Source organism: Balaenoptera acutorostrata, chromosome 19 (assembly GCF_949987535.1).
Source record: "Balaenoptera acutorostrata chromosome 19, mBalAcu1.1, whole genome shotgun sequence".
NCBI lineage: Eukaryota > Metazoa > Chordata > Mammalia > Artiodactyla > Balaenopteridae > Balaenoptera > Balaenoptera acutorostrata.
This window is the reverse complement of record NC_080082.1, coordinates 54,771,926-54,799,627: the sequence shown is the minus strand read 5'-3', so window position 1 is coordinate 54,799,627 and position 27,702 is coordinate 54,771,926. Positions and strand designations below refer to the sequence as shown.

Genomic DNA, 27,702 nt, shown 5'->3' with positions numbered 1-27,702 from the left:
CTTTCCGAGACTGTTGATTGGTTGTAGTCCCGGCCACTCGGCAGCCAATCAAGCGGGGGAAAGGTGACATCACTTATTCTCCTCCCCTCCCCCCCAACTTCCCTACTCCCGGCTACCGGCAGCAACAACCACGTGGGGGAGGGGTAAGAGAGTAGAACCCGGTGAGGTCATTGCACCGCCCCGACCGCTGCTGATTGGCTGCGGGCCTCGCGGGTGGCGGTTGGCTGCTCCTCGCACCTCCCCCTTGTGCCGCTACCGCCACCACCGAGAGGAGCCCGCAGCGACGCCAGAGCCGGGAATCCGGGTGAGTCGGGGCCCTGGGTCTAAGATGCTCCTGGCGCCCAGTGAGACTCACGAGGAACTGCCCTTTCGACTTTTTCTCCTAGCACGGGTTCTTCGGAGCTCCAGGCACTCTGTCACATGGGAGTTGTAGTCTGCCATGTACTGTCGACTATGGGCCGGAGACGTAAGAAGACTACCATTCCCAGCAGGAATTGCGACTAGCCGGTCAACAAACGCTGAGGTCACGCCTTCTGAGCTTGCTCATTGGAGAGCCTGTCCCTTAGCCCCTCCTTCTTGCATTTCATTGGCTACTGTCCCTCGCAGAGGCTGGGTTCCGGCCTAGAGTGCAAGACGACTGGGTACTGTATTCGTCATTCTGCACTAAAGCGGACTGCGATTGGTCAATGCTGGTGTCCATTACTTATTGCGGGGCAGGACCCTAGGCTGATCAGGCGGTCGTAGGCTCAGGTTGGTGTCGGTCCCAGAGGGAGGCCGATCTTGGACTTTGGCCCCGCCCCCCAGCGCTGCCGGGTGGGCGCGATTGGTTGTGGCAAGCGTCGCTCGTCGTTGAGAGGCGGAGCCGACGAGGCTCCGAATATCTATTGGTCTAGGACGGCGCCGGTCAGCGGGGTTGTGGCCGCTGATTGGCTGGCTGCTCCAGCTGTTGCAGGTCCATTCACCATTTTGTGTGTTGGAGTAAAAAAAAAGGGAGAAACGAGAGGGAGAGCCGGAGGGGGGCGGGGAGGGACCGGACCGGACCGAGCCGGGGCCACGGCCCCCCGCCCCGTAACCCCGCTGAGTCCGAGGTGAGGGGCGGGGCCAGGGTTGACACGGGAAGGGGGGATTTGGGGTGCTGGGGGCCGAGAGGGGACAGGTGGCAGGGACGGGGAGGGGGTACAGGGGAAAAGGGGTGAGTGGGGTGGTGGGAAGCGGGGACAGAGTGGAGGAAGTGGTGGGGAGGAGGAGTGACAGAAAAAGGGTGACAAGGAGGGGGTGGTGGGCAGAGAATGGGTAACAGGAATGGAGGGGTGACAGGACTAGATCAGGGTGACAGGGAGAGGGAGGGGACAGAGTTGGAGGGGGTGACAAGGAGAGGTGATGGGGAGAGAAGGTGACAGGTCCAGAGATGGCTGACATGAGAGTGACTGGGAGGAGGAGGTGACAGAGATAGATGAGGGTGACAAGGAGGGGGTGACTGAGGAGGGGGCCTAGGGCCTGTGAAGAGAGAGCTAGAGATAGAGATGGTGACAGGATGGGAGAGAGAGTGGCAGAGAAGCTGGTGCCAGGAGGCCTGTTGGGAACAGAGGACATGAGACCCTGAAAAGCCTGGGCCAGCCTGGGCTTCAGGAGTTACTGCTCAGGTTCTGAGGGAGGTGAGGGCCCACAGGGCCTTGGGTGGGAGTTATCCAAAGAGGTGTGGACAGGAAGAGAGTAGGCCCCAGGGGAAAGAAAGAGGCTTGGCTTCTGGTGTGAAGAGGCTGGGCCAGGCAGCAGGGTCCAGGGGTGCCAGGCAGTGTGGTTGTAGGCCCTGGGTGGGGTATGCCCAGGATGGTGGCCCAGCAGGTCAGTGGGGAGAAGATGGTGGCGGCTGCCCAACTCCCGGGTACTTGGGTGCCTGCCCCAGTGTGAGAAGCCCCGGGCCCTCCAGCCTCTGCCTATGAGGACCCCAGGTTTGGCTCAGAGAAGGGGCATCCTGGGACTGCAGGATCCTAAGGAGCAGCAGGCCCCAAGTGGGAGAGGTCACTCTCCCATGAGGTCAGGGGTACCATGGGAGCCTGAAGACTAAGTCGGGGTGCCTCTGATTGTGTTTGGCTTATGGTTCTGGATCCCCCAACCCTCCCAGAGGCCCCTTTTTTGTTCTCTCAGGTTCTCTTAGTCACTTCAGAGTAAAGTTTTTTCCCTTCTCTTTTCTCAGGGCAGCTTGAAAGGGGGCGGGCAGTAATGACTGTTCAGGAAGTGGGTGAGGTTGGCCCGCTGGGCTTGTCCTGCTTTCTTTGACCTTCTCCCACTTACCCCCACCTGGAGTCCGAGGGCATATTTGGGGGCCAGGGGGGCCCAGTCGGCTCAGCCACCCTGTCAGAGCCAGCCCAGTCAGGGCGGGGATGCAAGCAGACCAAAAGGGGGGTGGCTGGGCTTTTGGGTATCATGCTGGGTGCTGTGGGGGGAGGGGCAGGCTCCCATCCAGTGGGACAGCGAAACCCTGCGGTGTAGCACTGTGTCCCACTGTGTGATGACGTGTGTGTGTGTGCCGTGTGTGTGTGTGTGTGTGTGCGCGCGCGCGCGCGTGTGTGCTTATGCACGGCCCTGTGGTAGCACTAGGTATGAGCTATTGCCCCAGACGTGCCCCTGCCTGTTCCCTGCCAGGATCTGGGGAGATGGCTATACCTGGCAGGCCTGGGGTGCAGAGCAGAGTGGGCAGCTGTCCCTTGGGACTCTTAGCTGCCCACTCCTTCCCACAATGCCTGGCCATGCCAGGCTGCCCGGGCAGGGGTGGGGGGTGGTAGAGAGAGGCTCACATCACAGCCCAGTCGCCTCCCTTTCTGTGACTGTGTGCCTGTGCGCGTGTGTGTGTGTGAGTGTGTGTGCTCTCTGGACAGTGACAGTGCGAGGATCATGTGACAGGCGGCACGCTGAAACGGTTAGGAGCACAGACTCTGGAGCCAGATTGCCTGGGTTCAGATCTTAGCTCTGCCATTTCCTAGCTGGATGAATTTGGACAAGTTGCTTGATCTCTCCGTGCCCCAGTTTCCTCAAGTGTAAATGGGACTGATAGTAGCATCTGCCTCTTAGGGCTGTTGTGAGGATGACATGGGTTAATAAAGGCAAGTTTAGCCCAGGGCTCGGCTCAAAGTGAGTGCTCCATAGACGTGAACCGTTAGTGCTTCTCACGTCCCCTTGGGGCAGTCAGAGTGTGTGCATGCACCTACTGTCCTCTGCAGAGGAAGCAGATTATGTGAGGGTCCCCAAGGAACCAGAGTGTATAGCTCAGGGGACATGAGTGCCAGTCTGTGTCTGGGTGCTGGCCAGGGGCCTACATGAGTTGAAGACAGCCAGGAAGGAGACCTTGGGGACCATGGAGTTGGGGCAGTGACCTCAGCAGGTAGGAAGTCTTGGGGGACAGTGGGTGTAGAGGTGTTCCTGAGTCGCTCCCAGTGAGCCTCGTCTGTCCTCTCACCCTGCAGGTGGACGAAAGATGAAACCAATGAAGAAGGCGTGCGCCGGCCTCCCAGGTTCTGGCAGCGGTGGCAAGTCCCCACCAGCCACCAGGGCCAAGGCCCTGAGGCGGCGAGGGGCTGGGGAGGGTGACAAGCCAGAGGAGGAAGATGACGAGGCGCAGCAGCAGCAGCCGGGGCCAGAAGAGGCTGAGGAGGGTGAGGAGGAGGAGGCCGAGCAGGGCACTGGGGCGCAAGGGCTGCCCCCAGAGCTGCACCCCGACGACCCGGCCCCAGGCCCAGCCGAGGAACCCAAGGTGGAGGGCGAGGCAGGCCGCTGGGAGCCCTCACTCAGCCGAAAGACGGCCACGTTCAAGTCACGAGCGCCCAAGAAGAAGTATGTGGAGGAGCATGGGGCTGGCAGTGGCAGCAGTGGGGCGGCTGGTGCCCCTGAAGAGCGGGCACGGACCCCCGAGGAGGCGGGCACCCCGGGGGTGCCTCCGCAGCCACCCACCTCTGCCCGCTCCTCCTCCACCGACACAGCCAGCGAGCACTCGGCCGACCTGGAAGATGAGCCGGCCGAAGCTGGTGGTTTAGGCCCCTGGCCCCCTGGCAGCGCCAGCGGTGGCTATGACCTGCGGCAGCTGCGCTCCCAGCGGGTGCTGGCTCGGCGTGGGGACGGTCTCTTCCTGCCGGCTGTGGTGCGCCAGGTGCGCCGAAGCCAGGACCTGGGTGTGCAGTTCCCTGGGGACCGGGCCCTGACTTTCTACGAGGGGGCACCTGGCAGTGGTGTGGATGTGGTTTTGGATGCCACGCCACCGCCGGCTGCGCTGGTGGTGGGCACAGCGGTCTGTACCTGTGTGGAGCCCGGTGTGGCTGCCTACCGTGCGGGCGTGGTGGTGGAGGTGGCCGCCAAGCCAGCTGCCTACAAGGTCCGCTTCAGCCCTGGCCCCAGCTCCCAGCCGGGCCCGGCGGCCACCCCGCCGCAGCCGCCGCAGCGTGAGCCCGAGGACGCGGTGTGGGTGGCCCGCTCCAGCCTGCGCCTGCTGCGGCCCCCGTGGGAGCCTGAAGCCCTGCCGAGGAAGCCCCCGGCGGGTCCTGAGGAGGAGCAGGCCGAGCCGGGGGCCGCCCTTCCCCCTTGCCCTGCTGCCCTGGACCTCAAGCAGCCCGAGGATGCCGAGGTCTCCAAGATCAGCTTTGGTGGCCACCTGGGGGCTTGCGAGGAGGGTGAGGAGAAGCACCCGCCAGCCCTGGGCACCCCGGCCTTGCTCCCACTGCCCCCGCCCCAGCTCCTGTCACCGCCACCCAAGTCCCCAGCCTTCGCCGGCCCAGGCCGCCCTGGTGAGCAGCCCTCGCCCTGCCAGGAGGGGAGCCAGGGCGGCAGCCGCAGCAGCAGCGTGGCCTCCCTGGAGAAGGGGGCTGCACCGGCTGCCCGGGCCCGCACGCCACTGACAGCAGCCCAGCAGAAATACAAGAAGGGCGACGTGGTCTGCACACCCAATGGAATTCGAAAGAAATTCAACGGCAAGCAGTGGCGACGGCTGTGCTCGAGAGATGGCTGCATGAAGGAGTCCCAGCGGCGGGGCTACTGCTCCCGCCACCTGTCCATGCGAACCAAGGAGATGGAGGGCCTGGCGGACAGTGGCCCAGGTGGGGCTGGGCGGCCAGCTGGGGTGGCGGCCCGTGAGGGCAGCACCGAGTTCGACTGGGGTGACGAGACGTCTCGGGACAGTGAGGCCAGCAGCGTGGCAGCCCGGGGAGACTCACGCCCACGCCTGGTGGCCCCCGCGGACCTGTCACGCTTTGAGTTCGATGAATGTGAAGCGGCTGTGATGCTGGTGTCACTGGGCAGCTCTCGCTCGGGCACACCCTCCTTCTCCCCCGTCTCTACGCAGTCACCTTTCTCGCCAGCCCCGTCACCCTCACCCTCACCACTCTTCGGCTTCCGCCCTGCCAACTTCAGCCCCATCAACGCCTCGCCAGTCATCCAACGCACTGCTGTTCGCAGTCGCCACCTCAGCGCCAGCACCCCTAAGGCAGGCGTGCTGACGCCACCAGACCTGGGCCCTCACCCACCCCCGCCTGCCCCCCGAGAGCGCCATTCCTCTGGCATCCTACCCACCTTCCAGACCAACCTGACCTTTACTGTGCCCATCAGCCCTGGGCGACGGAAGACAGAGCTGCTGCCCCACCCAGGGGCGTTGGGGGCCCCTGGTGCAGCAGGCGGAGGAGCCGCCCCAGACTTCCCCAAGAGCGACAGCTTAGACTCTGGTGTGGATTCGGTGTCCCACACACCTACCCCCTCCACACCGGCTGGCTTCCGTGCCGTGTCGCCCGCCGTGCCCTTCTCCCGCTCCCGCCAGCCCTCGCCGTTGCTGCTGTTGCCTCCACCTGCCGGCCTCACCTCGGATCCTGGGCCTTCCGTGCGCAGGGTGCCTGCCGTGCAGCGGGACTCACCTGTCATCGTCCGCAACCCCGACGTGCCGCTGCCCTCCAAGTTCCCTGGGGAGGTGGGCGCTGGCAGTGAGGCACGGGCCGGGGGACCTGGGCGGGGCTGCCGAGAGACTCCGGTGCCGCCCGGGATGGCCAGTGGGAAGCCTGGCCTGCCCCCACCTCTGCCGGCCCCTGTGCCCATCACTGTGCCTCCCGCTGCGCCGACGGCTGTGGCCCAGCCGATGCCCACCTTTGGCCTGGCTTCCTCGCCCTTCCAGCCGGTGGCCTTCCACCCCTCACCTGCTGCCCTGTTGCCCGTCCTGGTGCCCAGCAGCTACACCAGCCATCCTGCCCCCAAAAAGGAAGTCATCATGGGCCGGCCTGGGACAGGTAAGAGGTTCGGGTGGATGGGCTGGGCGAGGGCTCATTTTGCACAGGGCCCCTTGCTAACTGGCTCTCAAGAGAGGTGAGCTCCCCACCTTGGGTGGGATTCAAGTGGAGGCTGGCCTCCTTTCTGCACAGATGTTCCGGTGGGAGTTCACCTGTCAGGCAAGGGCGTGGAGTTGTTTGTTTTTTTTTTTCCGGCCGCACTGTGCGGCAAGCAGGATCTTAGTTCCCCGACCAGGGATCGAACCCGTGTCCTCTGCAGTGGAAGCGCGGATTCTTAACCACTGGACCGCCAGGGAAGTCCCCAGGCGTGGACTTTGAAGGCTCAGTGCAGTGTTTCCAGAAGCCTCCTGCTGGGAATGTACTCTGAAGGGGTCCATCAGTCAGCAAACCTTTCCTGAGTGCAGGCTCAAAGCCAGGCCCCCACAGAGCTGATGGGGTAACAGAGATGATAATCATGATGACTGCTTGCACGTCTGGAGGACTGGCAGGGGTATCACCGTGACAAGCACTGCAAGTGGGTTATCGCACCTAATCCTCACACCCACCCCTTAACGTAGCACTCACAACATTCTGAACTCTGCTATGATTATGCTCATTTAGAGGAAACTGGGAATTTCCTGGTGGTCCAGTGGTTGGGACTCCGTACTTCCACTGCAGGGATCCGGGTTCGATCCCCGGTCGGGGAACTAAGATCCCACAAGCCGCGCAGTGCGGCCAAAAAAAAAAAAAAAATTAGAGGAAACTGAGGCCAGGTTAGTAACTTGCCCAGGGTCACATGGCTAGTAAATCCTAGAGCCAGCCTTCAAACCCAGGCAGGTTGGCTCATGACCAACCTGCCTGGGTTACTGATGGGAAGACTGAGGCTCCAGCAGGTCCTTCGGCCAGGTAGTGGCAGGACCAGGACTGGAGCCCTCATCTTCACCGCTGCACCTGGGAAATAGCACAGGTGTGGTCAGTGCCATGGCGGGGAGCTGGGCGTGTGCTGGGCATGCTTCCAGATGTGAACCTAGTCTGGCTGCCCTCAGGAAAGGGCGTGTAAGCCGAGAGTTGAAGGATGAGTTGGAACCAGCAACCGTGGGACAGGAGAACCTCCTAGGAGGCCGTTGGGAAGGCTCCGAGGCCAGAAGGAGCACAGCTGAGGACAGCCAGAGTGGCTAGAGGGCTAAGGCCAGCAGTGGGGGGAGAGGCATTTCTGAGATGGTGCTGGAGAGCCAGCTGGCCTGGGCCTTGTCAGAGCAACTTTCATGGAGGGTGACAGACCCATCACCAGCCCCTTCCCTAGCATTTTTTTCTTATTTACGAATTCACTGTTGACTGAGGCCCCCTCTCTGTGTCTGGCCCTATGCTGGCTGATGCTAAGGACACAGCCCTGTCCTCACAGGGCTCATGGTCCCTGGAGCAGACAGACCTGTCCCCAGATAGTAGCTGTCCAGAGTGGTCAGGGCTGGGATGGAGGAAGCCCAGGAGGCCATGTGAAGTCAGGGAGGACTTCTTGGAGAAGGGGCCAGTGAGACCTGCAGGGTCTAAAGTGAGACCTGCAGAGTCTAAAGTGAGACCTGAAGGGTGTGCAGAAGGGAGCCTGGCACGGCCGGCAGGAGGACCTTCAGGCAGAGGGAAGAGTGTGCAAAGGCCTTGAGGCAAAAGCAAGAATTTGAAGGAAGTTGAATCTGCAAAGTCAGGGGCTCTAGAGAGTGGGTGAGTGTTGGGATGTGTGGCTGTGTTGGTGAGCAATACAACAAGGGTCAGGTCATAGAGGGTCCTTCTAAGACTTGGGCACTTTATCCTGAGGGCACTAGGGAGCCATGCAAGGTTTTGAGCCGACCCAACCACGGCTGTACCATGAAGGGTGAGTTCCAGCCCCTGAGACCAGAGGCAGGGAGACCAGGGAGGAAGGAGTCTGGGCTGTGGATCTGGGTAGGAGCCGCTGTGTCTTGGTCTGGTGCAAAGACCAATATAGGAAGGGGCCCAGACCCTGCCCTCACTGAGCTCCAGCCCAGACCCGGGCAGAGGGACACAAAGGCTACGCTTGCTCCTCATGCTCATATACTGAGGTTGTGAGCTGTGTTTTTTGCCCCACCCCCAACATTTTTTACATTTGTTATCGTAGTTGATATGAGCAAAATTCCACAAAGTGGGCACAGCGGGGATTCCTATCCTTAGGCAGATGAAGAAACTGAAGCAGAAGGACTCCTACCATCCCCCTCAGCCCCCACCCCCGCGTGCCTACAGCCCCCGACATTGCCCTCATACATAGCATCGGTCAGTCATGACCCTCACTGCTGCTGTGTGGGGAGGGATGGCACGATGCAGGTGACCTGAGACCTACCAGGGTGGTCCGGCGGGGGGGGGGGGGATTCCTGCCACCATTTTCCAGATGCGGAAAATGAGGCCCTGACAGAAAAATAGTCCTGATTAAGGTCACCCAGCCAGGGAGGGGCAGGACTGGGCCTTGAACCAGGTCTCTTGATCTCTAGATCACAGGAGTCTTCCTACTAGAAGTAACAGTAATAATAATTTATTGAGTACCACGCATGCATGTGCTTGGCACACTGCTCAGTAAGCGCTGACTGAGCCTTCACTCACTGAATCCTCACAACAACCCAGGAGATCAGCACGATTATTAGTTCCAGTAGACAGAGGAGGAAACTGTAGCCCGAGAGGCAAAGTGACTTGCCCAAGGTCACCCAGCTAGGAAGAGGGAGAGCCAGAGTGTGAATCCAGGCTGTCTGGCTCCAGAGCCCAGGCTCTTAAGCACTCTCAATTAGAATAATGAAAACAATAATAGTAGCCCACTTTACCGAGCATTTACCATGTGCCCAGCCTCAAGCGTGGGGCCATCTCATCGAAACCTCCTGATACTATGAAACAGGGATTACCAGCCCTGTTGTCAGGGGGAGGGGGGGAACTGAGGTTCAGGGAGGGGAGGCCCCTTGCTGGAAGCCACCTGGTCGTCAGAACTTGTCCAGTGCCTGTCCTGGCGGTTCTGAGCAGCGCCTCCCTGACTACACCCATGCTGAGGTATCCAGGCTGCCCTCAGGTTCCCAGCCAGCAGGCCCTTTTGTTCTTCTCTCAGAGGCCTCCCTAAACCCTTGGGAGGTAGGCACCTTGGGGCCTTCTCCCTCTGAGGCCCAGATAGGGCAGACTGTGCCCAGTGGAAGAGTGAGGCTGTAGTCCTGGCCCCTTCTGCCCGCCCATGCCAGGGCCTGACCCTCAGTCAGGACAGCAGGTGTGAGGGGGTGGCCCGGGGCAGCCTGCCTGCTTCTGCCCCCCGCCAGGCATTTGCTTCCGCTGGGGGACTTGCCGGAGCAGGCGGGCCTGCATTCTCTACATTCTATGCATGGCCGGGCCAGCCAGCTGCCATTGCCACCTCCCTCTGACTCTTCCCGCCTGCTCCCCAGGAGAGGAAGCCGCCCCAGGGCCTGCAGCCCTGACCCAGGAGGCCAGATGTCTCAGCCCTGTTTCTGGCATGGCCTGCCTCCCAGCTCCCGCCTGGTTTCCCCATATTCACAGGCAGTGCCCCTTCTCCTGGGCCTGTCTGCCCATCTGCCTGTTTGAGCCACTGTATGTCTGTCTCTCTCGGGTTCCTATGTCTGTCTCTTGTCTAGGTCTCTGTTTCTGGAGTCTCTCTCTCTCTGGACTTCTGTCTGACTTTCTCTGAGTCTGGCTCGCTATGCCTTTCCAGGTTTGTACCTCCTTAGACATCAGTTCTGGTCTGAGGCTTCATTCCACCTTCTTTCTGTTTTGATTCCCCCATCTTGGAATCCTGTCTCTGGTCCAGCCTTGGCCTCTCCTCTGGCCCTCCTTCTCCCATTCTTTAGGCAGACATGTTTCCCCCATCCTAGCCCCCACCCACACTGTGCACATCAGGTACTCTGTTCCTTTAAGTCAGTGGGTAGTTGCTAAGCACCAGATCTCCTGCTCCTTGGGGAACAGGTGGGAGAATGGGGAGTGTTGGGAGAATGTCTAGGCCTGGGAGCCCCCGCTTGTCCCTTGACAAATTAAATGCCCACTAATGTCCCTGAGACCTGCTGAGAGGTGTTGGGAGCCATCCTGCAGACCCATCACACCCAAGCACCTGTTCCCAAGACAGGCAGGAAGGCGGGGGCTTTTTGGGCCAAGCTAGGAGATCCGGCTGTGGGGGAGAAGCAGGAAAGCAGCTCCTGTGCCCACCCACCTGCTCGAGGGCATGACCCAGATCACCCTTACCACCACCACCCCCATCGCCTTTCAGGAGACACTTTGGTGCCAGCTCCATGTAATTGAGTCCCACGTGTAGTCCACCCCAACCAGTAGGACCTCAGAGACCAGGCAACATCCACCAACTATGCTTGGGTGTGTCGGGAAAATGAGGCCCAAAGAGGAGCCAAGGGTGTCCTGACTCCCCATATCCAGATCCAGATTCTGCTCACCAGAATTTTGTCTCAAACAGTGAACCCCTTCTCTCTCACTGGAAGTCACTCCTCATCCCTCTACCAGGTCCAGGCTGAGCAGCCCTGGGATAAGTGGGTGGGGGAGGCAGATGTGGATGCAGGCACTGGCAAGGATGAGCAGAGGGAGATACAGAGCCTGGGGAGGCCAGAGGAGAGAGAAAACTCTGGCTTAATGCGAGGCGATGAGGAAGGTTCAGGTAGGCTTCTCGCTGGAGGTGACATTTGAGCTGAAGCAGGAATGAGGTTTTCAGGGTAGTGAAAGAAAGGGAAGGGCCATCCAGGCTTAGGCAGCCACAGGAGCAAAGGCCAGGAGGGGTGAAAGTGCATGACCTCTGAGTGGCCAGTTGAGGCTGGAGCTGACAGGAGCCTAGTCTTGGCAGAAGGGTGCCAAGGAGGACAGGTCCAGCCAGGCCATGCTTGAATGTCAGCCTGTGAAGAGCCGAGAAAGGGTTTAGAGCAGAGGGAAAGGGTTGGATCAGGGTGTCAAAGATCCCTGGAAAGGAAGGAGACCTAAACTGGGAAGAAGAGGATGATTTGCGGGAGAGAGAAGAGGCTTTTTTGAGGTAGCAGGAGTGAGTCTTGGAAGAGCCCCCGGCGCCAGGCACTGCAAGGGGTCAGGCTGCCTCCTGCTGGCGGCGGGTGGCGGGGCTGCTGGCGCGCGCATGCGCAGCGGTGGGGTGGTGTGTGTGGCCTGCAGCCCCCGGCGCCCGGGCATTAATGGCTCCATTAGTGGCCGAGAGGGAGGCGCATTAGCGGCGACGACGGCGTCTGGCTCCCATTACCACCGGCGGCAGCGGCTGCACCGCAGGCGGCTGGACCCTAGCCTGCCGCGCCGCCGCCTCCGCCCGCACCCCGTCCCCTGCCTGTTCCCGCTCCGCTTGGGGGCCTGAGACTGGGAACCCCCGTCTCCCCATTTCGGTGGAAAAGCTGATTTGTGAAGCCAGGCAGACCTGGGCTCGAATCTTGACCGTGCCACCTCCTGACTGCGAGATCCTACGCCCTTCTGAGCCTGTTTTTTGCGAAGCAGCCCGGGAAACGGTGCATCGGGGGCTTTGTGGATCCAGACGGGCACCCAGTCAGGGCCGCGCCCATTCCCGCGCCCCAGGGGGTAGGCCCGGGGCGTCGGGCCTCCGGCCTTCCCATTGGCCGCTGTCGCGCCCGCCGACGCCGATTGGCCGAGACTTGCTACCCTGGCCCCTGCGTCATTAACCCTTGCGTGGCCGCGTCCTCGGGCTCGGTGGGGGGACCCCACCCCCCCGCAGCAGACAGTTCGGGTGCCAGCTGACCCGCGCACCGCCGCTGCCCGCGTGGGTGTCAGCCCGGCCGGGTGCCCGCCCGCCCTCCCAGCACAAAGCGGCTTTGTGGGGCCCGCCGGGGGCTGGCTGGGGGCCAGGCGGCGAGTGGAAAATCTCGTGAGCTCGGGGCTGGGGAGGAGAACGCAGGGCGGCGCCCCCTCCTCCGCCCAGGCAGCGGCCCCTCCCTCAGCCCGCGCGGACCGGCCCTCGCAGCCCCGGCGCCTGTACACTCCCCCTCAACCCCCTCTTCTACCCCCAAATCCACATCCCGCCCTCCATCCTATCCCGCCCATCTTCCAATCCCTGGGGAGCCTCCCCCGCACCTCTCGCTTGCCTCTCTTTCCCTTCTGGTCCCCCTGCCTACCCCAGCCCCACTCACTGACTCACCCCGGCGCTATTTTTAGGCCCCCATCCCTCCCGAGCAGCACCAGTCCAATCCTGGGCTCGTTCCCCAGGCAACCCTGGCCGTCTCCGACGCCGCCCGGGGTGGGTGGGTGGGTGTGTATGTGGGGAGCGGGTGAGGGGAGCTGGGGACACTGGGGTGGTGAGCCGAGGCGGGGACCCGGGCCTGGAGAGCAGGGTGGGGAGCCGCAGGCGGCAGGGCGCGGTGCCTCTCGGGCTCAGTAAACGGGGGCCCGTGAGTGCAGAGCATGTCTGCCTGTCCCTCAGCCTGTCAGCATCCCTGGCTGTGCGCCCCAGGCCTTTGGGCAGGCCTCAGCCTGTGCCACCCTGGGTGGCACTTGCTGTCTCCATCTGGGCTCCCTGTCCCCAGGCTGGGGTGGGGTGGGGCTGTGTGGGCTGTTTGGGGCCAAACCTTTTGTGGAGTTGGCTATGGGGTATTGCAGTGGGTGGTTGCACCGTAGTTCTGCCTAGTACCTGCTTTTGAGTGAAGGATGGCGATGCACCCCCCTCTCTGATGGGGCTGGGGCCCTGGTTTGGGGGAACTCCCTCAGACTTTTCCAACTAGGGAGGCCCCAGTTAGGGTTGGGGATGGCTAGAGAGATGGAGCTGTCTGGGGACAGGACCTGCTCCCTCTTCTCCACTCCTAATCACCCCCACTCAGGGTTCCTCCATTCCAAACAATGGAAGCTAAGTATAGGGCTGGCCCAGTGCCCAGGGCAGGGGGGCCCTTCCCGCCCGGATTCCGGCCCCTCCCTGCTAGGCTGGGCCCCCACTTGGCTGTACCCTACCCTGTAAGGGGCCTCTTCCCATCCCTCATATGTGGGCACTGTCTTCTACCAGATGTGCAACCCTCCCAGATGTATGGGGCCCTCTTTCCCTACTGTGCCAGGCTTAGCTCTTTTTCTCACCCAACAGAAGTGGGGGAGCTGGCAGCAGGGTTCCTCTGAGCTCAGTCCCTGGGCTTCATTGCAGTCGGGAAGGGGTTAACTTGCCAGTAGGTGACTCACCGGTGGGGAGAGGAGGGGGCAGCGGTAGGGAGATAGAGCAGGCCACATTGATTTCAGCCCTGATTTCTGCTTCACATTGCAGTCCCTGGGGCAGTGAGGTAATGGAGGGTCTGAGTCTGGGGCTGCATAGGGAGGAGGGGGCAGTCACCTAATAGTCCCTCTGTTGGTCTCTCCAGGCCCACAGCCAAGTGTCTGGCCCTGTAGTCTCTGGAGGTCAGAGGGCTACAGACCTCCCCTTTCCCTCTGGGCCCAGGTTACCCGGTTTTTGCCCCCTCTCCATGCCTTCATCTCTGTCTGTAGCTGCAGAAGGCTGGGAAAAGGGTTTGTCTGTGCCCATCACTGATCCCACCTGTGTGGGAGCCCAGTCTTGGCGCATCTGAGCCTGTGCAATCTTTACCTGCCCAGGTATGACCCCACGCCTCTGCCTTTACTGGATGTGGCCTCAGGGCCCTTCTTGGGTGATCCAAGGCCTCTGCCTCTCTGCCTGGTGGGCCCCAGACCTTGCCTGTGTCTCCGTGTGTACCCTCTGAGCTTTCTATAGTTCACCAGTCTCTCCGATACCATTGTCTGAACATATTCCCAGGCCTCTGTTGGGAGTCTCTGCCTGTGTCCACCCTGAGGTGAAATTTTCAGTAGTGGAAAGAGCACTTGAGTTGGAGTGCTGGGCTGTTATGTCCTGGCTGCATGATCTTGCACAATTTATTCAATTTCTCTGAGCCTCATTTTCTCATCTGAACAATAGGCATAATAAAGTGTACTTCCCTAGTGGCTGTGAGGATTCAATGCACAGGGTTATACATACAAGCTCCCAGCATGTAGCAGCCCCAGTGTTAGTTTCCTTTCTTCCTCTTGGCCGTCTTTCGGAAAGGGTGGCTCCCAGCCCAGAGTGGTGGCCCCCTGCCTTCCACTGTGAGGTAGAGGGTCCCAAGTGGCTGCTAAGTGTCAGGCAGGGTAGCTGAATCAATGGGAATGGCCATGGCACTTTGTATACCTGATGAGCCAGGGTACTGAAGTAGTTAGTGCTCACCAGGGTAAGTTTACATAGTGTTTGGGGTCAGTATGATGGCATTTGTGAGAGTTACCTGTGTTGGGGTTGGGGGGTGCCAGTAAGGCCATATGAGTGTGTGGTTGTGTTGGAGGGATGTAGGATGTGTGCTGTGGACAAGCAGTGGCTGTGATGAGGTGTATGAGATAATTCTGCCTGTTTGATATGTTGTGTGTTTGTATGAGTCACATGGGCTGGTGGATGTGTATGAGGATATGCTTTGATGAAGCACATATGACAGGGGCATGTATGAAATGGGTGATGTGAAGAAGATGGGTGAGAACAAGTGTGTGTGATGGTGGGTGGGGAGTGATGGACGTTTAGTGTGGGAGGTAGTACATTTATGTGAGGTGTTCCGGGTGTGTGACTTCGTGTGTAAGACCGAGGGTACATGTGACCCTGGACTGTGTATGAGATAATGGGTGTGGTAGGAAAGTCTGTCTATGAGGAGTGTGTGTGTGTGTTTGTGACTGCTGTTGTGAGAGTTGGTGAGGGCTCAGGGGTGGCTCGCCCAATCCTACACGCAGTTTGTCTGCCCTGCGGGGCCGCGCGTGCCCAGGTGGGCGTGAGGGAGGTGGGCCGAGCCGCGCGTGAGCGTGTTCCTCGCGCGGACTGGACACACAAGCACCACCCACAGCCCCGGGCCTCTGCAGCGCGGCGCCCCGAACCGCCCCCCTGGCTCAGTGCCTTTACTGCAGTGCGCCCTCCCTGCCGCCCTCCTCCCACGGTCCCGCCCCGGGCCGGCTTGGGTCCAACCGGAGCCTGCCCCGCCCTGCCCTTATTTGCATATGACTGACGTTCCCCCGGGGCGGCCAATGGGGGCAGGCGCGGCGGGGCCTGACCCGCGCGCGGCGGCGGCAGCCAATGGGCTCGCGCGCGGTGGGCCGGGCTTGCGCGGAAGGCCGCGGGGGAAGCGGGGAAGGGGCGGGGGGAGGTGCGGCGGGGGGAGGGGAGCGCGTAGTAGTGGCGGGGCGGGGAGGCGGCGGCGGTTCGGCGCGGGGCTCGCTCGGAGCGCACGGACGCACGCACGCTCGTCCGTCTGCCCGCCCGGGGCCGGAGGCCGACTCGGCGCTGAGCCGCGGGCCCCAGGCCCGGAAAGGCGGGGCGCGGCGCCGGCAACCGGGGCGCTCGGGGCCAGAGCCGTTACCCGCCAGAGCTGCGAGGGAGGGAGGGAGCGAGCCAGCGAACGGGGAAGGGAGGGGCCGCCCCCGCGCACGCGCGCCGCGCCCCGCCCCACCTGCCCCGCCCGCCCGCCCGCCCGGCTCCGCGCGGGAGGAGGGAGAAGGAGGGGGCGGCGCCGATGGCCTGGGTGCCGCGCGCCCCGTGACGGCCCCCGCGCGCGCCGGGGGGCGGGGCGGGGCCGGCGCGCTCTGACCTCCCCCCGCCCCCCGGGCGGCGGGAGGCAGGCGGCGTTGTGCGCAGGCGCGCCCGGCTGAGACCCCCCGCGTGGGGCGGCCGGAGGGGGGGCGGTGGGGGGGCATGCGGCGACGGCCTCCAGCTCCCCCCGGGCCCGAGCGGTGGCGGCCGAGGAGCCGGCGGCGGGCGGAACGGCGGCGGCCGCTGAGGAGGCGCGAGCCCCGGCCGGGCCACCCCGTGCCGGACCATGTACTCAGCCCACAGGCCCCTGGTGCCCGCGTCCGGCGCGGCCTCCCGTGGCCTCGGCATGTTCGGTCAGTAGCGCCTGGGCCCTGGGACTCCAGGGGTCAAGGTGTCGGGGTGCTGAGTGCGGAGTAATGGTGATGGGGTTATAGTAAGAGAACGGTGGAGGCAGAGTAGAGGGGAAAGTTACAGAGCTCGGCTGGCCTGAGTGGTTAGTGACGGCAGGTGGGAGTGTAGTGGAGGGATGGGAGTGCAGAGTGGGGAGTAGCTGAGGACAGCTGTGGTGTTTAGGTGTGGGGTGGAAAAGGTATGTTGTCATGGGAGGTGAGGAGGGGTGCAGAGTACCTGGCTTCGGAGCGTGGATTAGAATAGGAGCAGCGTGAGACCTGCTGGTGCCAGGTGTGGAATAGACGGAGAAGGGACTAGGGGCTGTGATTGAGTAGTGGGGCTAAGGACAGGTCTTGGGAAGGGAGTGAGGCACTGTTTGCTCAGAACAGAGTGAGGTGTTGGTGGTTTGCTTTTCAGAGAGAGGAAGAGACCCAGGAACCTGGAGGGTAGTGCACTAGGGAGGAGTTCAGGAGAGACAGGACCAAAGGACTGTTCTCCCATTGTATACTGGGCCCTTTCTTTCCCACCCAGCAGAAGATGAGGGGGCCTGATGGGAAAGATCCTTGTGAAGAGAGGGACAGGTCCAGGTCTCTGAAGGCCGTCATGGGTTTGGAGGGCCCAGCAGGCTTTTGGGGCTCCAGTGCCCCCGTGCTAGTGGATGGAATCTTCACAGTGTTTTGAGTCCTTTTGTAGTGTGGGCTTCTTTGTTCGTCTCCTGTTGCCTTGATGTCTACTTTTTTGTTTTGTCAGCACCTCACAGAATCAGGTCTTGAGGTCAGTGCCTCACATAGGGGCTCCCCTAGGCCAGCCTTCTGAAGGCATTGGCGGGGGGGCGGGGATCAGCCTAGGTCAGATTGATCTAGATCAGGGGGAGCCTGGAATGATGGGGACCAGGGCTAGGGCGTTTCCCTCTTCTCTTCTTGGTCTTCCCCTAGCAGGGGCCTCCTCTGCTGCTTCCACTTCCCCCAGGGAGCTGGCAGTGAGTAGGAAGCCCACTCCCAGCCTGGGCCAGCCCCAGGAGTCCAGCCAGGGGTGGGACTCAGCCGTAAGGGGTGGGCTGGCTCCCTTACCACCCAGCTCCTGGAGCAGAAGGTTGGACCTCTAGGAGCAGCGCCGTGGTGAGGGAAGTACCTTCCTGTGCGTAGCCTTAAGGAAACACCTGGCCCCTTTGCCTTGCCTGGGCAGAGTCTTGTAATAATTCTCTCGTCTGTCCCATTGTCTGTGCCTTTTTGTCTGAAGAGTTTACCACACCCTCCCATCTTTTGGGGTACGGGGGCTGGACACTACACTAGAGATAAGCTCAGGGGTATAGAGTGAGGGAGGCTGGGAGGTCTCTTCATGGGCAGTAGATTCTCTTTGAGGAGGAAGGAGATGCTGGAGCCACCTGTGCCCAGCCTGGGAAAGGCAGGTCTGGCTCCCTGGGGTCTGTGGTAGGGGGGAGGGAGGCAAGGAGAAAGGCCTGAGACCCCATGTCCTGTGAGTAGTGGGGAGGGGAGGGGAAGGTGGGGAGGAGAGGGGAGGGTGGGGAGACTGGGCCATCTGCCTCAGGAAGGGAAAAAGGGAGTATGAGGCCAAGGTGGGGGGCTGTGTCAGACGGCAAGACGGTGATAGGAATTGACTGAGGGAGGGTCTGCAGCCTTGCTAAGGTCTAGGGGCCTTGAGAGAGTGAGTTGGCAAGCGAACATGGCCTGGTTGGCGACAGGAGCCAGTCGTTTCTCTGGCCTGGTCCCTGGTGGCAAGGCTGGTGGAGGTGGAGGTGGGGGTGGAGGTGGGGGAGGGAGTGGGGTGTGAGGACCGTTTCCCTGCTTCTGTTTTCTTTCTTAAAAATCTAGAAATCTTTCAGGGAGGAGTTTTTCCTGAGTGATGTCGCATGCACGAGCCCAGGGGGCTCTGGGATTGAGGAAGGGGGTGTAAAGAAGGGGTGGAGCCACCTTGTCCAGGGTGGAGAAGAGTTTGAGTTGGGGGTCAAGGCCAAGCTCTCCTGCCGCACAGCTCAGCTGAGTCCTTCCCACAGTGTGGACGAACGTGGAACCTCGCTCTGTGGCCGTGTTCCCCTGGCATTCCTTAGTCCCCTTCCTGGCCCCCAGCCAGCCTGACCCCTCCGTGCAGCCAAGTGAGGCCCAGCAACCTGCTAGCCACCTAGTGGCCTCCAACCAGAGCAAAGGTGAGGGTTGGGAGGCTGTGGGAAGGCATGGGGATGGGGTCGAGAGGGCCCAGGAGCTCTCTGATCTGCCTGCCGCTCTGTCCCCAGAACCTGCTGAGTCGGCGGCTGTTGCTCACGAGCAGCCACCAGGCGGGACGGGGAATGCTGACCCCGGGCGGCCCCCTGGAGCTACATGCCCTGAGAGCCCAGGGCCCGGACCCCCCCACACTTTGGGGGTGGTGGAACCTGGAAAGGGCACCCTTCCCACCACGGAGGAGGAGGCCCCTGGTCCTCCAGGAGAGCCCCGGCTGGACAGTGAGACAGAGAGTGACCACGATGATGCGTGAGTGCCCTGAGGCTTGGGACTGGGGAGGAGGGTGGAGTGGCCAGAGACGTGGCTCTCACTGCCCTGCCGCTCCCGCCACAGCTTCCTCTCCATCATGTCTCCTGAGATCCAGTTGCCTCTGCCGCCTGGGAAACGCCGGACGCAGTCTCTCAGCGCCCTGCCCAAGGAACGAGACTCATCTTCAGAGAAGGATGGACGCAGCCCCAACAAGGTGCCTCATCTCCACCTGTCCCCAGCTCACCCTGTGGCCGCCCAAGCCCGTCTCCCCAGTCCTAACCTTCCTGCTCGGGCCTGTGTCTGCTGCAGAGGGAGAAGGACCATATCCGGCGGCCCATGAATGCCTTCATGATCTTCAGCAAGCGGCACCGGGCCCTGGTCCACCAGCGTCACCCCAACCAGGACAACCGGACCGTCAGTAAGATCCTGGGCGAGTGGTGGTACGCTCTGGGGCCCAAGGAGAAGCAGAAGTACCACGACCTGGCCTTCCAGGTAACTCCGCCTCCTTTTGGCTCCTCCGCTTCCTCTGGCAGGGTGGATGAGTGAAGGGTCTCCCTGCCCTCTCCTGCCAGGTGAAAGAGGCCCACTTTAAGGCCCACCCAGACTGGAAGTGGTGCAACAAGGACCGGAAGAAGTCCAGCTCAGAGGCCAAGCCTACAAGCCTGGGGCTGGCAGGAGGGCACAAGGAGCCAAGGGAGCGGAGCATGTCGGAGACAGGCACCGCCGCTGCCCCTGGAGGTTAGTGAGCCCTTTGGCTTTTCTGCCCTGACACCGACCTCCCCTTTGCTTGCTCACCCCCTTCCCCAGAAGCTCCTCTCAGCTTTATCTCTTTTATCTGAGGACCCTTATTCACAAAGGAACTGGTATTTATCTCTTGTGAAGGGGTCGGGGAGATCCAAATAGATCAGATTTCTGAACAGAAATCTTACTGTGAAGTGCCGTTTGCTGAGCATTTACTATGTGACAGGCATCAAGAAGGGCATAATCTCTAGTATTCAAAAGCATACCTAATTTTCCAGATGAAGAAACGGCTTAGAGAGACAAAAGCACTTGCTTGAAGTCACTAAAAAACTAGTAAGTAGCAAAGCTTGAATTTAAACCCCAGCTCATCTGGCTCTCAAGACCACAGTTGGAAGCCCCTCGTTGGCTGCTTCTACTGACTGAGGGTGTTTAGTGTGCCCGGCACCATTCTGAGGCGCTTCTCTGGAGTGATCCTGTGGGTTTGGGCCCACGACTCTGTGAGGGAGGAGACGTTCCTTTTTCTCCGAGATGAGGGAGTAGAGGCTCAGACAGTCCAGTGGTTATTAGCTAGGCAACGCCACACGTACCTGTCTCCAGGCTTTCATGCTCTCAGAAAGGCTGCCTCCCAGGGAGCAGTGGGCTTGCTCCTCGCAGCCCAAGAGGGCAGGAACCAGGGGAAATGCTGGCCTGGTAGGTGGTATCTCTTTTCTGCCAGGTGGCCCAGGAAGTCCAACCTGCTTCTGCCTGGTATCTAGAAATATCTGTGGATGGCTTGGCCAGCCTGGGTACTGGGAGGAGGCTTCCTGACTGCGACACTTTTTTCTTTCCACCCTACAGTGTCCTCGGAGCTCCTGTCCGTCACAGCCCAGACGCTCTTGAGCTCGGACACCAAGGCTCCGGGGAGCAGCTCCTGTGGGGCAGAACGTCTGCACGCAGTCGGCGGACCTGCCTCAGCCCGGCCCCGAGCCTTCTCCCACAGCGGGGTCCACAGCCTGGATGGTGGGGAAGTAGACAGCCAGGCACTACAGGAACTGACTCAGGTCTGGAGTGCAGGCCATGGGGGTAGGGGCGATGTGCGGGGAGGGCTGCCCACGGTGACAGCACTGGCTGAACTCTCCCTGCACTTCCCCTGCAGATGGTGTCTGGCCCTGCATCCTACTCTGGCCCAAAGCCTTCCACCCAATATGGGGCTCCAGGCCCCTTTGCGGCCCCCGGTGAGGGAGGCACTCTGGCAGCCAGTGGGCGGCCCCCACTGCTGCCCACCCGGGCCTCCCGTTCCCAGCGCGCAGCCAGTGAGGACATGACCAGTGACGAGGAACGCATGGTCATCTGTGAGGAGGAAGGGGATGATGATGTCATTGGTAAGCAGTTGCAGGGCCCAGAATCCTGTCCAGGGAGCAGCTGGCTAAGGTTTGGAGGGTGGGTGAAGATTTGGTCCAGGCCCTTAGGCCCCTTCTTTTTCTTCCCTTCCACGTTCATTTGTGATTGCAGGCATGTTCAGTTCAGGCCCTACTGAGTAAGCCCAGCCCTACCCTCAAGAAGCCCCAAGCCTGACAGGAAGCCGGGAGGACACGGGCATGGCCAGGCCAATGGACACAGTATTAGATGCTATTACCAGTGTGCTCTTAGGGTCTGCTGGTGGGCAGGTGGGCAGAGCATTCTTGGACAACACTTGGAACAACACTTGTTCCTGGTGAGGAACAGCATTCCTGGACAGCACTTAACTGCTAACTCGGGGCAGAGCCGAGGCCAGAGCCAGGCTCCACACTGTCCCTCCTGGCAGCCCTGCATCCAGCCCTTTACCAGCCCTGTTCCCTCTGCTCTCTCAGCTGACGATGGCTTCAGCACCACTGACATTGACCTCAAGTGCAAGGAGCGGGTGACCGACAGCGAGAGCGGAGACAGCTCTGGGGAGGACCCAGAGGGCAGCAAGGTGAGGGCTTGGGACTTGCTGCTGTCTGGTCTCATGCATGCTGGGAACAGGGGGGAATGTTACTTCTCTGTACCTTGACAGAGGGGGAGATTAAGGCGCAGAGAAGGTGAGCTACTTGCTCCATGGGGAACTGGGTCTCAGTCTGGATGCGTGGAGGCCTTCGGCTGGCCTGGTTGCCAGGCGGGACGGGGAGGTTGGGATGGGCGGGATGGGCAGGGTGTGGGTATCCAGGCTCCCCTGACATGCTCGTGTCTCCCTTCTCCTGCCACTCAGGGCTTTGGTCGGAAGGTGTTCTCGCCTGTGATCCGTTCCTCCTTTACTCACTGCCGTCCATCGCTGGACCCTGAGCCCCCAGGGCCCCCAGATCCACCTGCAGGCTTCGGCAAAGGCTACGGGCCCACCCCATCCTCCTCATCCTCGCCTGCCTCCTCCTCAGCCTCAGCAGCCACCTCCTTCCCGCTGGGCTCAGGGACCTTCAAGGCCCAGGAGTCAGGTCAGGGCAGCACAACAGGTCCCCTACGGCCCCCACCCCCTGGAACTGGGGGCCCAGCAACACCTAAGGCCACCCGGTTTCTCCCCACGGATCCTGCCACCTTCCGGCGCAAGAGACCTGAAAGCGTGGGGGGCCTGGAGCCACCAGGCCCCTCAGTCATTGCGGCACCTCCCAGCGGGGGAGGAAGTGTTCTGCAGACACTGGTCCTGCCCTCAAACAAGGAGGAACGGGAGGGCAGTGGAGCTCGCATGCCCTCGGCCCCAGCCCCATCGCTGGCCTATGGGGCCCCAGCAGCCCCCCTGTCCCGCCCGGCCGCCACCATGGTCACCAATGTGGTGCGGCCTGTCAGCAGCACTCCTGTGCCCATCGCCTCTAAGCCTTTCCCCACTTCTGGCCGGGCAGAAGCGTCTCCAAATGACACGGCCGGTGCCAGGACTGAGACAGTCGCTGGGTCCCGGGCACCTGGGGGCTCCCCACTGGGCGTCAGCTTAGTGTATTCGGACAAGAAGTCGGGAGCAGCCACCTCAACAGCCCCACATCTGGTGGCTGGACCCCTACTGGGCACTGTGGGGAAGGCGCCTGCCACTGTCACCAACCTGCTGGTGGGCGCCCCGGGCTATGGGGCCCCAGCGCCCCCCGCTGTCCAGTTCATTGCCCAGGGGGGCCCTGGCAGCGGGACGGCTGCGGGCTCAGGAGCAGGTGCTGGGAGTGGGCCCAATGGGCCAATGCCCCTGGGCATCCTGCAGCCAGGTCCCCTGGGCAAGGCTGGGGGAATCACCCAGGTGCAGTACATTCTGCCCACGCTGCCCCAGCAACTTCAAGTGGCGCCTGCCCCAGCACCAGCCCCTGGGACCAAGGCAGCGGCTCCCAGCGGCCCTGCACCCACCACCAGCATCCGTTTCACCCTCCCGCCGGGCACCTCCACCAACGGCAAAGTCCTGGCTGCCACCGCACCCACTCCTGGCATCCCCATCCTGCAGTCCGTACCCTCCGCCCCGCCCCCCAAAGGTGAGGCCTGGGCTGCGCAGCACACGGAGAGGGACCACAGGCTTATTCAACTCGTTTGTAACCACCTGCTCCCTTGTCTCTCCACTTGCAGCCCAGTCAGTTTCTCCTGTGCAGGCCCCACCCCCGGGTGGCTCAGCCCAGCTGCTACCTGGGAAGGTACTAGTGCCCTTGGCCACCCCTAGCATGTCAGTGCGGGGAGGAGGGGCCGGCCAGCCGCTGCCCCTGGTGAGCCCACCCTTCTCAGTACCTGTGCAGAACGGTGCTCAGCCACCCAGCAAGGTAAGGGCACCTCGGTGGTGGCCCCGCCTGTTTCTTATTCTTCTCTTCCTGGGTGTTAGCCTCTGTGTCCCACGGTTTCTGTGTTTGCCTTTCGTTCAGTCTTTTCCTTTTCTCCCTTTTTGTCTCTTGGCCCCTGTCTTGCTCGACATCTGTTCGCTATCTTGATTCTGCTCTCCGTGTTTGTACCTTGTCCCTTCTCTGTGTTTCCTATCTCTCGCTGTCTTCTTTGCCTTTGTTTCTCCCTTCCCGTCCCCATCCCGATTTCTCTGTCCTGTGTCTCTGCTGAGGTCCAGCCTCCGAGGTCTTGGTCCTCCCCTACCCCATTCTGGGTCCCCAGCTCACCTCAGCCTGTGGTGTCCTTGCCCACAGATCATCCAGCTGACTCCAGTGCCTGTGAGCACACCCAGCGGCCTGGTGCCGCCCCTCAGCCCGGCCACGCTCCCAGGACCCGCCTCTCAGCCTCAGAAGGTTCTGCTGCCCTCCTCCACCAGGTAATGGCAGTTGAGCCCTCATCTGGAGATGAGTGCAGGGAAGGGGTTAGGTGGGGCCAGCTCACCTACACCTTCCTCTTTCCTCTCCCTGCGGCAGAATCACCTACGTGCAGTCAGCAGGCGGGCATGCGCTGCCCCTGGGCACCAGTCCTGCGTCCAGTCAGGCTGGAACAGTCACCTCGTACGGACCCACGAGCTCAGTAGCCCTAGGCTTCACCTCGCTGGGGCCCAGCGGCCCCGCCTTCGTGCAGCCCCTGCTTTCAGGTGAGGGGTGGCCTGGCAGGCAGCTGGGGACCAAGGGTGGGGCTGAGGCAGCTCCGGCCCTAACTCGGCCCCCTGCCTCTCCTCTGTCTCTCTCTCTGCAGGCCAAGCCCCATTGCTGGCTCCTGGCCAGGTGGGCGTGTCACCCGTGCCCAGCCCCCAGCTGCCTCCCACCTGCGCAGCCCCCAGTGGTCCCGTCATCACAGCGTTTTACCCTGGCAGCCCCGTACCCACCTCCTCAGCACCCCTGGCCCAGCCATCCCAGGCCCCCCCCGGCCTGGTCTACACCGTGGCCACCAACACCACCCCACCTGCTGCCACCATCCTGCCCAAGGGCCCACCGGCCCCCGCCACTGCCACCCCGGCCCCTACCAGCCCTTTCCCTAGTGCCACAGGTGGGTGTCGGGCCAACCGAGGGTGGGGTGAGTGGGGAGACCCAGGGGATGGGCTCCAGTCAGGCCTGGCTCAGCGAATACTCTCTTTACCAGCAGGCTCCATGACCTACAGTTTAGTGGCCCCCAAGGCCCAGCGGCCCACCCCCAAGGCCCCCCAGAAAGTGAAGGCGGCCATCGCCAGCATTCCCGTGGGCTCCTTTGAGGCAGGTGCCCCTGGGCGGCCAGGCCCTGCGCCCCGGCAGCCGTTGGAACCTGGCCCAGCTCGTGAGCCCCCTGCATCCGAGTCAGAGCTTGAGGGACGGCCAACAACACCAGCCCCTCCACTGCCCCCAGAGACCTGGGCTCCCCCGGCCCGGAGCAGTCCCCCGCCGCCCCCACCTGCTGAGGAGCGGACCAGTGCCAAGGGCCCTGAGACCATGGTGAGTGCCCAGCAGGCCTGGGGGTTCCCTGCTGCTGGGCTCGGCCCCTCAGTCCCCTGCCTGCCCTTCTGTTCCACCCCTCTTCCGTCTCTGTCTGAACCGTGCCCTTGCGGGTCCTTCTCTGTCCTCCTGCCTGTCTGTCTGCATGACTGGGTCTTCCCCATGGCTCTGTGTCTTGGCCGTCAGCGTTCATCTTTTGTGTTTCTGGGTCTTGCCCAGGTGAGTCTGAACCCAGTGTCCTCCATCTCCCTGCCATCCTCACCCCAGGCCAGCAAATTCCCCAGCTCATCTTCAGACTGGCGTGTCCCCGGGCTGGGCCTGGAGAGCCGAGGGGAGCCTCCCACCCCTCCCAGCCCGGCCCCGGCTCCAGCCCCAGCCCCTGGTAGCAGCGGCAGCAGCAGTGAGGGCAGCAGTGGGAGGGCAGCTGGGGACACCCCCGAGCGCAAGGAGGCGGCTAGTGCTGGCAAGAAGGTCAAGGTGCGGCCCCCGCCCCTGAAGAAGACCTTTGACTCTGTGGACAAGTGAGCATGGGCTGGGGGACTTGGAGTGTGTGGGTTGGTGGCAGAGGGGGCAGCTGCAGGCTGGGGCAGAGGAGGTGACCCTGCCCGCTCTCCAGCAGGGTCCTGTCGGAGGTGGACTTCGAAGAGCGCTTTGCTGAGCTGCCCGAGTTTCGGCCTGAGGAGGTCTTGCCCTCGCCCACCCTGCAGTCTCTGGCCACCTCACCCCGGGCCATCCTGGGCTCCTACCGCAAGAAGAGGAAGAACTCCACTGGTAGGCGAGCGCAAAGCACCCAGGGTAGGTGGGGGACAGACCGGGGGCCATCTCCACTGAGCCTGCTTCCGTTTGACCAGACCTGGACTCAGCCCCCGAGGACCCCACCTCGCCCAAGCGTAAGATGAGGAGACGCTCCAGTTGCAGCTCGGAGCCCAACACCCCCAAGAGTGCCAAGTGCGAGGGGGACATCTTCACTTTTGACCGTACAGGTGCCGGTGTGGTGGCAGGCAGAGCTATGGGGGTCCTTGGGCCTCCAAGAGGGGTGGGGGGTCTCAGGAACGGGGTTAAAGATGGGAGAGGTGGGGTGGGTGTTGCTGAGAGGAGGGACAGCAGGTCAAGGGTGGGTTCTGATATTCAACAGGCCCCTAAGTTGGTACGTGACCTTGGGTGGGTTCCGTCTCTAAACCCCGCTGTGAAATAGAATTCAGTGAGGGCGGAGCGGCCCCCCGGACAGTGGTGGAGGGCCAGGCTGCTGCGGAGGCTCGACTGTGCTCCCTGCGCTGCTCCCAGGTACAGAAGCGGAGGATGTGCTCGGGGAGCTGGAATACGAGAAGGTGCCATACTCGTCGCTGCGGCGCACCCTGGACCAGCGCCGGGCCCTCGTCATGCAGCTCTTCCAGGACCATGGCTTCTTCCCGTCAGGTGAGCAGGTGTCGGAGTCTTGGGGGGCACTTGGAGGGGGCCTGCCCACTCATCTCAGCCTGCCCTCCCCACCACCCTTCTGTCCACAGCCCAGGCCACGGCAGCCTTCCAGGCCCGCTACGCAGACATCTTCCCCTCTAAGGTCTGTCTGCAGCTGAAGATCCGTGAGGTGCGCCAGAAGATCATGCAGGCGGCCACTCCCACGGAGCAGCCCCCGGGAGCCGAGGCCCCCCTCCCAGGACCGCCCCCCACTGTCACTGCTGCTGCCCCTGTCCCCACTCCCAGCCCTGCTGGGGGCCCTGACCCCACCTCACCTGGCTCGGACTCTGGCACGGCCCCGGCTGCCCCGCCATTGCCTCCGCCCCCAGAGCCGGGGCCCGGACAGCCTGGCTGGGAGGGGCCCCCCCAACCCTCACCACCCCCCTCTGGTCCCTCCACAGCTGCCACAGGCAGGTGAGGGGCTCCTGAGAAGACCCCAGACCCACAGTACTCCCCTCAGGACACGGACAGTATGTAGGTGGCAGGAATGGGGGGGCAGGATGGTTACCTCCTCCCCAGCGAAGCCATTGCGTCCTTTCCAGTTTGGGACGGAATGAGGCCTGCTCCTCTTGTCTATCCCCCTCCCCCCACAGCTCCCTCCCTGTGATGGGGGGCAGCTGAGGGGAAGCAGGGGGCACAGTCTCCCTCCGCCGAGCCCCTGTACATAACCTGGAGTGTGTTACCTTCAGACCTTTTCACTTGTACTTTATGCAAAATGGCTCGTGTGAGGGCTGCAAGCTGGAGGGTAGTGTGGGCCTCGGGCCACAGGGAGGCACCTGTGGAGTAGGGGGAGTTCATGTACCCCTTTTTTCCCCAGAGGGGCTGGACTCAGGTTAGTTTGGGGGTGGGGGCTCCTGCACTTTGCCACAGGCACGGGGAGGGTTCTCTCCCCACCCCCTCTGCCCTCCCAGCTTGGGTTGTACTTTCTAAGAAGGTGATTCCCCGACCCTGTCCCCATCCCCAGAACAAAACATGTTGATCATGTGCAATATTTCTTACTGTGCTGAGAAGCCGCAATGACCGAGATTAAAGCTGTTTAACACACCTGTGTGGCTGCCTGCTCGGAAGGGAGAAGGGATGTTGGTTGTACCAGTCCGACCCCCAGCTGGCCGTGGAGCTGGACTTCTCCCCCTAACCACCGTGAGGTGGGGGGTGCGATTCCAGGACCGTCCCTTCCCTACATCAGGGGGACGTGGTGGGCAGAGTCAAGATGCCTGTTCACCCGTCCAACACGCACGAGTTAGGGGAGGCCTGTGATGTGGTACTGCAAGAAGGGCAGTTCACCTCTGACGTTCCAGTTGAACGAGAGAGGTCTGAGCCAGGGGTGGCACTGGGTGGGGAGGCCAGTCAGCCCAGAGTACCATGCTGTCTCCAGTGAGCCCTGCTGCCCTTGTGTGGCCTGAGCCAGCACTGCAGCCAGGCCAGAAGGAACCTCTCCTGGTTTACGCTTCTGTCACAGCCTGTGGACAGTGCTTCTCTGGAGAGAAAAATACCCATATGCTGTGTGGAGGGATGACTGCTAGGGGTGGGAAGGTCAGGAAGCTTCCACAGGAAGTCACACTTAAGCTAGGACCAGAGCACCAGAAGTTCCAGTCAGG

At 62.1% G+C, this 27,702-nt stretch overlaps 1 protein-coding gene across 11 annotated transcripts; it reads left to right on the top strand.

The window, feature by feature from the left end:
- The first annotated feature begins 209 nt into the window (after positions 1-209).
- CIC (capicua transcriptional repressor) lies at positions 210-27,148 on the top strand. 11 transcript variants are annotated; one of them, XM_057534184.1, is made up of 22 exons: positions 210-304; positions 387-641; positions 3,465-6,257; positions 18,158-18,307; positions 18,395-18,629; positions 18,714-18,843; positions 18,939-19,121; positions 19,202-19,367; positions 20,208-20,410; positions 20,506-20,731; positions 21,200-21,303; positions 21,577-22,804; positions 22,896-23,083; positions 23,453-23,574; positions 23,672-23,838; positions 23,940-24,230; positions 24,324-24,649; positions 24,869-25,170; positions 25,266-25,420; positions 25,501-25,632; positions 25,934-26,065; positions 26,155-27,148. In XM_057534184.1, the coding sequence occupies exons 3-22, from the start codon at positions 3,476-3,478 to the stop codon at positions 26,520-26,522; spliced, it is 7,590 nt and encodes a 2,529-aa protein (XP_057390167.1). In that variant the 5' UTR covers positions 210-304; positions 387-641; positions 3,465-3,475; the 3' UTR covers positions 26,523-27,148. The 11 variants fall into 11 exon arrangements, with proteins under 11 accessions (XP_057390167.1, XP_057390166.1, XP_057390169.1 ...); XM_057534183.1 differs by having other exon boundaries at positions 387-750; XM_057534186.1 differs by lacking the exon at positions 387-641 and having other exon boundaries at positions 213-304.
- The last annotated feature ends 554 nt before the right edge of the window (positions 27,149-27,702 follow it).

What these genes read in the sequence shown, in the direction of transcription:
- CIC (XM_057534184.1), top strand. Translation starts at nt 3,476, where the DNA reads ATGAAACCAATGAAGAAGGCGTGCGCCGGCCTCCCAGGTTCTGGCAGC. An exon ending in CACCGCCGCTGCCCCTGGAG is followed by an intron (nt 19,368 to 20,207) that starts GTTAGTGAGCCC and finishes TCCACCCTACAG; the next exon opens with TGTCCTCGGAGCTCCTGTCC. An exon ending in ACCTTTGACTCTGTGGACAA is followed by an intron (nt 25,171 to 25,265) that starts GTGAGCATGGGC and finishes CCCGCTCTCCAG; the next exon opens with CAGGGTCCTGTCGGAGGTGG.